The following is a 13,352-nucleotide window of genomic DNA, read 5'->3' as shown; positions in this document are numbered from 1 at the left end:
AAAAAAAAAACAGTGAAAATATACAGTAACTGTCATCAGTTTGGGAACTTTGCTGCCATTCATTCATTTGGGTATGTTTTGTGACACAATCTAGCACATTAAAAAGGATGTGCAGTTTTGACATATTGTACACTGCTTACTCAAACACCCCTTTGTTATGTAGTCTGTAGTCTTCAGCCTGCAGTAACAACGGAGATTGGGAATGAAATTGCTGTAAACTTCCCTCTAAAAGAAGACTGGCGTTCCCAGCAGTGTAAAGTTCCTTTACTCCAATCATGAGCAATGATGCATTGTTTTTACCAGGATCAATTTGTTGAGCATGGGTGAGTTGCAACAAATCAGTATAGGGATCAGAGTGAATTAATAGGCTTGAAAGGGACTTTTGTGACTTTTAGATCTCTGCCAGTTGCAGTTCTGAAGATTTTTATTTTTAGATTTCTTATTATATCACGGAGCCTATCTTGTCATGTTGTTTTTTACACCATGTAGAGCCGAGAGTAGGCACTGAGAATGGATTTACTATACGAATGCAATAGATACAATATAAGTTGTCTAATTCTTTTCAAGGTTTACCTCACTGTTGATGTAAGGTGGAATTAAATGTTAGTCCACTGAAACATTATGGCTAGTTGTCTGGGTTAAAGCTTGAACATTACTGATTTAATTTTATTAGGAATATAATTATTCAATTATTCAATTTTATTGGAATGGCTTCTCCCTTGTTGCAGGTGCTGGAAGATAATGACTATGGACGTGCGGTAGACTGGTGGGGCTTGGGCGTTGTCATGTATGAAATGATGTGTGGTCGACTGCCTTTCTACAACCAGGACCACGAGAAGCTCTTCGAACTTATTCTTATGGAGGACATCAAATTCCCCAGAACCCTTTCTTCTGATGCAAAATCCCTACTTTCAGGGCTCCTCATAAAAGATCCAAATAAAAGGTAAGTAAACTAGTGTTTCTGTGGTGTGCTCATAAAGAGGAGGGAGGCAAAACTTCTATTGGGTCACATTTTCAAAACCTGTGAAATGGATTTTGAGTACATTTAACTCATTTTTTTTTTCAATGCTTTTCTTTGATTTCATTTTAGTTTTAGAAATTGAGATTTATTCAGCGTAAGTGACCATGCTTTGAATAAAATATGTATTATTAAATAGTTAACTTATAATGTACTGAATAACTGTTAATAGCTGTACACTATTAAGTAGTTTGTGTGCCCTCTGCAAACTGTTCTAGTGATCTCAGTCCAGTTCTTGGTTGTCAAGACCAAGCAATGGACCCAAAATATTTTATTTGATAATTAGACACAAAAATAAACTTTCTTGCATACTAATTACAGTGGATAACGATATAAACGTTTTTTTTTTCCTTCTTAAAGACTTGGCGGTGGTCCAGACGATGCAAAAGAGATCATGCGGCACAGTTTTTTTGTTGGGCTAAACTGGCAAGATGTGTATGATAAAAAGGTAAGGTCACCAATTCACCTTACAGTATTTTTAAGGTTAAAAAGCAGGTTTTAGAAGGATTATGATCCATGGTAAGCATATCAGAAGACAAGTGAAGATCCAGTAAGTTGCAGTGATAACACAGTGAAGCCCTGGGTTCTAGTAGTAAGCTCTTCTGTCTTTTTATCTTTTGTAGCTTATACCTCCATTTAAGCCTCAGGTGTCCTCCGAGACAGACACAAGGTATTTTGATGAAGAATTTACAGCACAGACGATTACAATAACTCCTCCGGAAAAATGTAAGTCAACATTTTAATAGGTGATTTTATTGCATGTAAAGTTAAACATTGTAATTAGTTGTGTAGCTTTGAACTATTTCCTTTTAAAATCAATCACATATACTGTTATGAGATGATGTCACTAAGAACAAACACTGTGTTGGAGTTCTAGAAATCTGGAAATATTGAAATAAGAAATCCTGCTAAATTCAGAACAGGTACCTTAAACACTATTACACAGCATCATGGATTCCCTCTAACCTAGCATGCTGGTTTCCCTCCTCAGTCGATGAAGACGGAATGGACTGCATGGATAATGAGCGTCGGCCGCACTTCCCCCAGTTTTCCTACTCTGCCAGTGGAAGGGAATAGGAGTCCACTGCAACAGTGCTGCTTCACCTTCGTTCAAGGTTATCACTGGAAACTGGTCCTCCGCATTACCACCGGATCCTGTCACTACTTCAGTACTTGAGTTTTGAGTTTTTCAATTTGGTTTTCTTTTTGACAGGAAAAATCATCAGGCGTGCTTTTTGTTTGTTTTTTTTTTTTTTCTGGGTGGATACACGAGGAGCAGTGTCACTCTGAGGCCTCAAATGATGATACCTCCTACTGTCTGGACATTATTGGCAACTGCAAAGAGCATTTTTGTATGTTTTGTTTGGTTCTTTTTCTTTTCTGAAAGCCGTTGAAATTCCTGTTAGGGAATGAAAACACTGTCTTGCACATATACTGTCATTTATTTGCATTTCAGATTGTAAAAAAAAAAAAAAAGCAACAGCTAATTTGAAAAAAAGCCCTGAATTGGAAATAGTAAGAGGGGTACTTATCCTTTTGAAGGCTAAGAGAACCCATTCTGAGTTTTAAATTACATACACTGCCAATGGGAGTTTTTTTTTTTATTTGTACTATTGTATTCTTTTGGGCTGACTGTAGCAGGCACAGTATTTTTTCCTTTGGTGATGAATTTATCCTGCGCTTTTTGTTAGACATATCATTGCTAGATGAAGCAATAGTGTGTTATTGTTTTAATAGCTGACTGACAAAAAATGGCAACATACAAAAACAATTATAATTATGTCAGTTTAAAGTATATGGATTCTAACTACTGGTGATACTCCATTCTGTTAGCAAGAGTAGCTGGCAGCTCCACTTCAATCTAAGTGCAATCACACGATGTATAAAAACTTACAACCATAGTAAGCTGTGGGAAGAATCGGGAAAGGCACTGTTAAAAACTAAAAAAGATTTTCGAAAGATAAAAAGGGTCTTGAAATAGGATTTATTGTGTTTGCTTTTAGTTTATTTTGTTTTTTAAATGTATAATTACTATTATTTTTATTATTAACGTCCAGTTGTTTGTTCTGGGTCAAAAGGCACCTCTGGTGGCTGAAGAATGTAGAATGTTTTTTTTTTTTTGATTACCAAAATGTAGGGGGAACCCTACGGCCGATTACTTCAAAGTCTTCTCTTTACCGTTGTAGTATTTATTTTTAATATTGAGAAATATTGTATATGTTGTTTTGGCAGGCTTCTGCTATTTTTAGTTTTTTTACTGCAGGTTTTTCAAAATTGAGACTTGGCAGAAATGTTAAAACACTTGATTTGTTAAAACAGTAAAAGGGCTGTACAAGCTGGCAATCCTTCAAAAAAAGAAAAAAGCACTTTTGGTTGGCCTGGTTACGTTTATAAAACTGGGCTGGCCAATCTGAAGTTTATATGTAAATACTGTAGCATGACACTGATAAGGCTGGTTATTAAGACTGTTTAGTACCCACCATTCCTAATTTAAAGCTCTCAACTGCAGCGCTTTCTCTGCTGCAGGATTAGTCGGATTTGGCTTTTCTATTTTATGTGGGGCAGAGGTAGATGTATAGGTCCTTTTGAAGGCTTAGCATCCCAATGAAAATGTTTTATCAGGTGCAGTACCAGCTAGGCATTGGGGTTGTTGGAAGTAGAAGAAATGTCAAGCATAGTTACTGTTTATCCAATTATGGTTATTCCATAGGGGCTTGCATTTCAGGCCCTTCAAACCCTGCAGAATAACCACTTGCTTTCAGAGCTGAGACACTCGCTACTAAAATGACCAAAAAAAAAAAAAAAGTTGTCTATATATTATATTTGGGTAAGACAGCTGGGGTGATCTAGAAGTCACCAAGGCTACTACCTATAGCCAGTAGAGGCATAGGCAGGTGGTTTTAGCACAAGCAAAGGACATTTTAGTTCAAACCCCAGCTCAAAGTCATTGCCTCCTCCTGCCTCAGACCGCCAGAAGAAGGCAAGATGTCAAAGTGCGAGCAAGACCATTACCTCCAAGATACTGTACAGCATTTCAGGTGTTTTTTTTCGCCATTGCATTAGTTATAACAAAAGGGCAAATATATACTGAAACATGGTGAATTCATTGAAAAATAGAAGGGGTAGAAATGGGTGGAAAGAAATTTAGGTTCAGCAGTAATTTCAAAGTCTTTAGTTTACATACTGTACATTACAGGTTTCTTATATCTATTACATATGTCCTGTATTTCCCTTAAAACACATTAGTAAGTTATGTTGTAGCGTCTTTCTTTGAATTGTTTTTTGAAATGACACGTAGAAAACCTTTATAACCTGTTTGATTTTTCATATACACACCTATGAACAAGTTCATTAAACAATTAGGGTAAGAGAAAAAAAGAGCTAGACTTTATTTGCCCCACTTTTTTTCTAAGTTCATTTCCCCAAACTAGTAAACCACTCATTTAGCCTCTAAAAAACATTGTCTTTTGCATTTCTATTTTTGAAACAATCCCTTTTTTATTCGACTTTGAAAAAAGGATTGAACTTTGCACTGGAAACAAAGCTTACTAAATGTAGCCCAATATCATCATTGGCAAGTTGAAGATTTCGGAGGGTTGGGAGTCAATGCTAGGGAAAGTAAATCTTCATTTCCATGCTGTACATTGTCAAAGATTTAACCATGTACTTGCAGGAGAGCATTTTACAGTTTACCATTATTCATCCCAAATGTGGCACTTTCATTGATTTAGTTTTTTTGGGATTGGCAGGCCCAAGTCCTTGTTAATCACATTGTATGGCATCAGCAGCTGGGCAGGCAAGGGACATCTCATGAGGTTAAGGGGAAATCATTTTAACATGATGCTAGTACTATTTATTTAAATATATCTGTATGAACTTGCAATACACGGTACTGTTTTAGTTTTAGAGGCATCATGTGAAGACATTGATTGTTTTCTCTCTGTGTTAACTGCTGATTTGTTGTACAGCAAATTGTTCTGAAAACCCTAAAAATGTAAATTCACTAATTGGATCGAAACCGGTTTTCAGAAGCAAGAAAAACAAACATTTAAAAAAACTAAACAAAACTAGGAACTTGTATTAAAGCTTCTGTTTGCCACAATGATGTTCTATTTTAATTAATTGTGCACCATTCCATATTTTGGCCTTCTGTGAATTCTGATGTATCAGAATGCAAGTTTTGACAAGCCAGTTTGTTTACTACCCAATGGTAGTTTTAACTGTAAGACCACAAGCTTCAGTCTGGGAGTCAAATAGTCATGGTCTTGCTGCTAAATACATCAGTACGGTCCCATAAATGCTGTCTTCATCTTCAGAAAATACACATTTTATAGGGAAAACATACAGAGCTGGTATTTTCAACATGGGCTGATAAAGCTTCAACCTACCTAAATTTAAAAGTGGTGTACACACTTTGATAGCAAAAGAATTGAAGCCAAGTATATATTTTGCTTTTAGCTTAATATGTAGTACGCGGGATACCATTTTAAACAGGTAAACAGGGATATCCCACTTTAATTGATTAACCTAGATTTACATGATGGGATACTAAAAGCTAAGCAGTTTCTGAAAGAAACAGGGCTACGGCTGTGTTACCAGTTTTAAACAGTCATTGATAGATTTTTAATTGGCACCTCCAAAGTAAATAGCTGATATGGAGAAGCAGATAATTCCTGCAGTCTTAACCTGCTTTGAGAATATTTTAGATATCAGTGAACATGGACTGAAGTTTTATTGTATGGGAAAAGTATGGTTGATGAGTGAAGAAAATATTTTCATAAATGATAGGTCCCTGCTTCTAGGGTGTTTTTTGATACTCCTATTGAAGCAATGACATGGTGATCCACCGTTGTAGCATTTAGTTTTGGCAACATAAACACCAGGATTTTGTGATCGGCGTCAACATATTGTGTCACTTTGGAAGAACAGCGTGGGAAACAAAATTCTTTCCTTTAGGTGTGCCAAGAATTTTGGTGTTTTTTGGCAACAGAAGTAGCTCATTTTCCAAGGTTAAGATTTATTTTAAATTTACTTGTAGATTATTATTTGTTTATTTAGCAGACGCCTTTATCCAAGGCGACTTACAGAGACTAGGGTGTGTGAACTATGCATCAGCTGCAGAGTCACTTGCAACTACATCTCACCCAAAAGACAGAGCACAAGGAGGTTAAGTGACTTGCTCAGGGTCACACAATGAGTCAGTGGCTGAGGTGGGATTTGAACCGGGGACCTCCTGGTTACAAGCCCTTTTCTTTAACCACTGGACCACACAGCCTCCAGATGCAGCCTACTGTTATGTACTATGTAGCTTATGGAGGGAACAAATTAGCCAATAATAGTGCATATTTCTGTTAATTTGGGTTGCAGCTTTTGCTAGTTCAAAGAGGGTATGATTTATGCATGTTGCAGCATTCTTTCAGGTAAAAGTTTAAGAAACTACTGTAAGTCAAATAGAACAACGTATTACCTGATGGTTGAGAACAAACCTTTATTGTGGAAACATTTTTGAATACTGCTTTTTGTATAACCGGTTTGTAGTTTAAAATTACTTCCCATGTTCTGTTGGACACCAAGATTCATTATTTTAATTAAAGCTTAGTTTATGGATTTAGATGCTCAGTTTATGTTGGGCTTACACTAGGATTGCTTTTTTTTATTATTTATGGCACTGCTATCCCCATAGCAGCTTTTAAAAAACAACACAGTGGTACTTTTTAAAAAATGCAATAAGGATAGGTTGTTGTTTACAAAAGAGGCTACCCTTGTAGTAATGCTGACTTTTTGGAGTTAGGCAATATAACAGATAAGTCAAAATCAGTCTTTCCAAGTAGGTGTTGTGGGATCATATAGATTGTTATAACCTGTCACCATGGGTTGCCATATAACAATATAACAATATTGGAAGTAAGCTGACAAAGGGAAGATGGTTGAGTAAGTTGATAAAAATAATAATTTTGGCAAGGCTATGCAGACAGAGCTACAGCATATCACATTTAACCACTGGACCAAGGTGATTTTAAACTTTCCATATAAGCCACACAATGCTGACTGTGTGTGTGGTTACTGTATATGTTCTGAACTAACTTCTCTGCTATCCTGATCACAGAGGTTATTGTTCCCTGTAGTTAGTATGACCTATTTATCCACCCCTGTTGTGGGCATTTAACTAGTCCTTGATTTCAACAGGCCTGCTGAGATTTGAACTTTCAGGCTTGTTCAGTTGAAGGTGCTACAGAGAAGCCGGAGCATGCAGATCCATGGGGATAAGGGATATAAAGGGATAACCAATGCTTCTTTCAATGCAAAATGTTAGGTTGAGAGAATGCACCAAGGGGAAAAGAAAGCACAAGCCAATAGTGGCTCCATATTTTATTTATTTTTTGTAAATTATAATCCCTTTCCCCATACACCTGCCTAATGTTTTGGGACTCTGAAATCAAAGTTGTCTGAACAATCTCCAGCCTACTAAAACAAATGGTGGGTAATGGATTATAAGAGACCGTTTTAGATCTGTCTCTAGTAGGAGCACAACAGTATAAAATGTCTAGGAAGGTTGATAAATTACAGTTCCTGTGTGCAGCTGGCTGTGACAGGACACAAAGCCTGGGATAAGTAAAGACAGGAAAGAGTGCCAGCTCGTATGATGGTGTTTGTTGACCCACAATAGATTGCAAGGACTATTTAAAAAAAACAAAAACAAAAAAAAACTATATTGTGTGTGTTTTTATTTATTTATTAGGACTGTGAATAAGGCCCTTTAATAAGTTGAAAGTATTACTATAAATCAGTATTATTTATAGGGCTGGTTTAATTGACTTTTTTTTCAGCTGTGTTCTGGAAATTTGGAACAGAACAATAATAATTGTGTTTTTTGTGGTCCATTGTAGTGGTATTGTTAAGATTCTGTATTGCACAGTAGCATTATATGCCAGTGCAAACCTGATAACATACATTATGATAGCACTTAGGCTGAGGTTACCCAACTTGTGATCTTTTCCAGTGTGTATTTATGGAAAAAGAAAACGTGGAGAGTTTCTGATCTCAGCCAGTATATGATGTTATCAAGGTTTAGCTGTAATGTATAAATAACCTGGTGCTTATAAATGGCATAACTAGGCTTCCTTGCTGACTGAGGCTAAAATGCACATTTCCATTTTGAATACAGAAAAATCTGGCAGGCTTTCCACTTGTATCAACAGATTCCTTTTTTAACCCAACATTGCACCTACTGTATAAGTTTGAGATAAGCGTTTGTTAGCTGGCAGCTTAGGTTTTACTGAATTTAGCCCATTGTCTTCCAGAACACATTTCACAAGTGCATTGATTTGCCAGTGCTCTCACAAGTCGAACGATTAATATAGAGATTAAACTACCTGAAAACACTGTACACAGTAAACTGTCTTTGAAATGGCACATAATGCTGAACACTTCAAAAAGAAAACCTAATTCTAGGACATTGGGGCTGATGATAATATCAGCTTTTTAAAAGTGGATCCAGCTTGTAGCAGCCTTGCATGATTGACTGTGCTCTCTTGTACTGAAGCCATCTTTGGGAAGTAGTGGGTGGGGCGATGGAGTGGTAGGACATTCCTATTGTTTTGTTTAATATTGTGTAAAAAAAAAAAAAAAAAAAAAAAAATTATTACCGTACAGCATTTGCTTTTTTTTTCCACAAAATGAATTTTGGAGAACGATAAAATAAAACACAAAAATGATTCCTTTCTGCTAAAAGAATCCATTCTTCTTCTGTCTGACTATTTCCCACCTTGTTTGCCACTTACCATTCCAGATGGGGGGAGAAGGGAAAGGGGCCATGCACTTTTCATAACTTGGTCAAGTGACAATGTGGGGGTCTTTCCTTACTAACTGCAGGGTCTATATATAATATATATTTTACACCTCAATGTACACACTTTGCTGCTACTGTTTGTACTGTCTACAACAGATTTGTTCTTGTTATCGTGCTCCTGGTAGTGTATTATGAACGAGCATGAATTGTAAAGTATTTATTTAAAGAAAAAAGACAAACTTTTTCATTAATTTTACATCCATGTAGCTTTAGAGTTTGTGAATTTTTTTTGACCTTGCTAGCTCTGTCATTAGATCCATGTCATAGGGTTAAGGATTTTAAGCAGGAGGGACTAAAAACTGAAGGAAAACTGTATTACTGTCAGATATATATATATATATATATATATATATATATATATATATATATATATATAACTTTATTTCCTAAAGTATATGTCCCACAAGGATATGAAAATAATCTGCAAGAAACTGTTTTTGTACACTGTACATCCTTAGTATTTTTACACGTAAATGTATATGATGGGGATGCACATTATTTTCCTTCTTACAGACTGCTTAAATAAAGCACTATGTCAATCTGCTAATGCGCTGTGTGGTGTGATTACTTCTTACTCCCCTCTACTCCAATGGCATAGTAAAGCCCTTTTTAATGCATTTCTGTAATAACTTCTTCATTTAGGTAACACTTTAGTGTAGGATTCCATTATATAGTAAGTAGTTAACATTTTTAAGAAATGTCAAAGCAAAAAAAGGCAAACGTTTATTGTTATTGTCTCCGATGATCTCTAATCATAATCGTTAATGGTTAACATAATTAATAACAGTGTATTACCTACTTATAACAGGGAGCACAATTTAAGGGTAACCCCCTTTGTTTTTAAAAAATGCATCTTGTTTTTATTGTGCAGTACTTGAAAAGAGTATGATTGCTGCATGACAATTTTATTACAGATAACATGATATATTTGTCACTGCATTTTGTTTAAAGGAAGATGTATTTGTATCTAAGTAAAAAATCATGATTTGGATTTGTCTTTTTAAACTATGATAAAGACTATGGGGCAAATATTCAAAGATCTTGCGAATTTTCTCATCTTTCTCACAACTCGAATGTTTTGCGTAAAATCACAAGTGAGTGAAATCTAAATGAGTTGCAGAGAAACTGCAATTATCACAGCGCTGCGGAAATTAATAAATTAACATGAATTAACACAGGAAATCAACCGCAACTCTCTCAAGGTATGTAACCATCGCAACTTTTTGCAAAATTAAGACCCATTATTTGGGCTTGACGAGGCGTAGCCCCAGCGCCTCTTCAGCTATGATACTTAAAAATGTCATTAAAGGTTTTGCTCTCAAATGCATTTTCTTACAATTCTCAATTCAGATTTATCCATTCTGCAAGTTCTTGCGTGCGCTAAACAGAGACAGTCCACTGCCAGGGACATTTAATTACTTTACCATTTACGTGCCATAAAGATGACACTGGCTGCGAAAGAAGGACTGCAACTCTATTGTCGTTTTTTAAAATAAGCTTACTTGATTTGAAAAACGTCTTGAACGATACAAGCAAATTCCTACACTACTTGGTTTGACTGAATGAGTAGTACACAACAAGCTTCAATATGAAAGCTGAACATTAATTTCAATAAACAAGTTTTTAATGAAAACAAATATTGTCACTGAAGTGAAAACTGTCTTCTGTTATTTTTAAATATCACTGCTTCCGATTACACTACTGCTTAATAACAGGAACAACATTTTAGTTAGGGTTAGTGTTGAACTTAAACGCATTCATGCCTACCTGTACCCCTACCCCCCACGCAGGAACATTGCCTGCTAACTTCCCCTATTCAAAAAAATATAAAAACAATAATAACGGTCTGGTTCTCTCTTTCCTTTTTTAATGAATAGAATGTAATTAATAGAGAATAAAAACAAACCAAGCGAACAACTATCTAGCCTAAACAGAAATGTATTTATTTACAGTGCCTATAGAAAGTCTACACCCCCTTGAACTGTTTTCACATTTTGTTGTGTCAGTGCCTCAGAGTTTCATGTATTTAAATGAGGATTTTTTTCCACTTGAGTAAAGGCTTCCATCTTGCCACCCTACCATACAGGCCAGATTTGTGGAGTGCTTGGGATATTGTTGTCACATGCACACTTTGACCAGTCTTGGCCATAAAAGCCTGGAGCTCTTGCAAAGTTGCCATTGGCCTCTTGGTAGCCTCTCTGATCAGTCTCCTTCTTGCTCGGTCATCCAGTTTGAAGGGATGACCTGATCTAGGCAGGGTCTTGGTGGTGCCATACACCTTCCACTTCTTAATAATCATCTTGACCGTGCTCCAAGGGATATTCAAGGCCTTTGATATTTTTTTATACCCATCCCCTGATCTGTGCCTTTCAACAGCTTTGTCCCAGAGTTCTTTTGAAAGTGCCTTGGTGCTCATGGTTGAGTCTTTGCTTTGAAATGCACTACCCAGCAGAGGGAACCTACAGGAACTGCTGAATTTATCCTGAAATCATGTGAATCACTACAATTTAACACAGGTGGAGGCCACTTAACTTGGTGTGTGATTTTGAAGGCGATAGGTTACACCTGCGCTAATTTTGGATTGCTATTACAAGGGGTGGTGGACACTTATCCAACTAAGCTATTTCAGTTTTTATTTTTAATTTAATTTTCTACAGATTTCTAGAATATTTTTTTCACTTGGAAGTTGTGGGGTAGGATATGTAGGTAAATGAAAAATAAAACTATTTTAATGCATTTTAATTCCAGGCTGTAACAAAAGGTGACAATTTGGAAAGGGGTGTAGACTTTCTATAGGCACTGTATGTGTTTATTTATTTATGTATGCACGTATGTATTTACTTATTTATTTATTGCAATCTCCACAAACTGCAGGTTCTGTTGCATTCACAGCGTTGATAATGTTATAGCTAGATATTACTGCAGCGCGGACCATGGATCAAACCAATGTTTGTGTAGGGTACGTGTATCTTTTTTTTAAATTTTTTTTTTAAATCAATGTCGGCCTTCTGGAGTCATCTGAATGCCTTTCCACTTTTTATTTCATTTTAAACAGTTTAAATGCCAAACCATATCAAAACATGGAATAATGGTGCATATACACAGAGCAAAAAAAGTGGACAGGCAAAATATATAGGTGCCCACCCCTGACCAAAGAGGGGGCGGCACTGCCCGCTTTGGCCTACGGGTTATGTGCCTATATATATCTCATATATATATATATATATATATATATATATATATATATATATATATATATATATATATATATATATATATACACACACACACACAGCTCACACTTCTACAAGTCAGCTTTCTCTTCTCTTCAGCTCTTTCTCCCTTCGCTCTGTTCTCCTTCTCTCAGTCTGACCCCAGGATCCAGCTCTCAGCGGTGCCCGTTCCAGCCAATCCAGAACGGACACCTCACCCTGCTGGAAGGTTCCAGAATGACAGCTGTATGGAAATCCCCCAGCCTAGGTGCCTCAGCCTGGGGATCAGAACACTCTAGATGAAAGGGAGCGGGGCCCCAGCCTGACCGTGGGTAACCTCGCTGGATGAAAAAGTACAGGTTGAGTTCTCCTGATCACTCCCCCGACCCGCAGGGGGCGCTTTTCCAGGTTGTTAACAAGCAGTCAGTGTGCCGGCCCCACCCATCTCACCAGCCCGCCTTAGGACCCGCCTTTACAATATATATATATGTCCCGCATTTGCCTTTAATTTATTTTTCTGCACATACTACTGCTTTGCATTATGTAGAATATGTGATTATAAAATCTAACACTAGTACATACAATACACTTTCAAATAAACTTTTTTTTCCCCAACGCAGAATCTATTTTGAATCTCACTCAAAAGAGCAACTTTTTTTGCAAAAAGGACTTGTGGAAAAAAATCTCTACAACTTCTCTTGTGACACACGCAAGGTGTTTGAATATCTGGCCCCATGTCCTTTCATGCAATTAAACCACCATTTCCTACAAGATACTTTTGCAAATATTGTTGAGGTACATGGTATTGTCATGCCTTTTTATCATTTTAAATCTCATTCACATGTAGCTTGACAAGATATCTATGCTGCCAAATCAAATGTACAATTAAACATAGGACTGCTTAAACTTCAAATTAGATGCAAATACATTTGTTAAAAAGTTATTTAAAGTTATACTCTACACATTTCAGTGAGTTGACTCTTGAGCTGTCCAGAATTTGTGCTGAATCACTATATAAAAAGTGGTGCATGTGTGTCCTGTGCATATCACACTATTAAGGTAAGACATACTAGGTAATTTGAGATAAAAATTGCTGCTTTGAAGAATTCTTTCACAACATCTGGATGTGTGACATTGAACTAGTAAGTGAAAAATAAAGAACACTGGTATATACATGAGAGAGTTCAATTCAGGTTTAAAATCGTACTATAGTGGTAATCAGGCCAGTCAAAGTTAGAGATGTCAAAAGCAGTCAGTTTTGGATCGCACCCAA

The 13,352-nt window shown here is 36.5% G+C and overlaps 1 protein-coding gene across 1 annotated transcript in view; it reads left to right on the top strand.

Moving 5' to 3' along the window:
• LOC117403056 (RAC-gamma serine/threonine-protein kinase) overlaps positions 1-9,414 on the top strand; it is a 173,051-nt gene extending 163,637 nt beyond the window's left edge. Inside the window, exons 11-14 of the mRNA XM_034004929.3 lie at positions 729-943; positions 1,379-1,466; positions 1,642-1,744; positions 2,010-9,414. Coding sequence (XP_033860820.1) covers positions 729-943; positions 1,379-1,466; positions 1,642-1,744; positions 2,010-2,095 — 492 coding nt within the window. The 3' untranslated portion in view covers positions 2,096-9,414. The remainder of the gene's footprint in view (positions 1-728; positions 944-1,378; positions 1,467-1,641; positions 1,745-2,009) is intronic.
• Positions 9,415-13,352: the final 3,938 nt, after the last annotated feature.

This window comes from Acipenser ruthenus, chromosome 5, assembly GCF_902713425.1.
Source record: "Acipenser ruthenus chromosome 5, fAciRut3.2 maternal haplotype, whole genome shotgun sequence".
Classification (NCBI taxonomy): domain Eukaryota; kingdom Metazoa; phylum Chordata; class Actinopteri; order Acipenseriformes; family Acipenseridae; genus Acipenser; species Acipenser ruthenus.
Note: the sequence above shows the minus strand (reverse complement) of the source record. Positions and strands in the feature narration are given on the sequence as shown.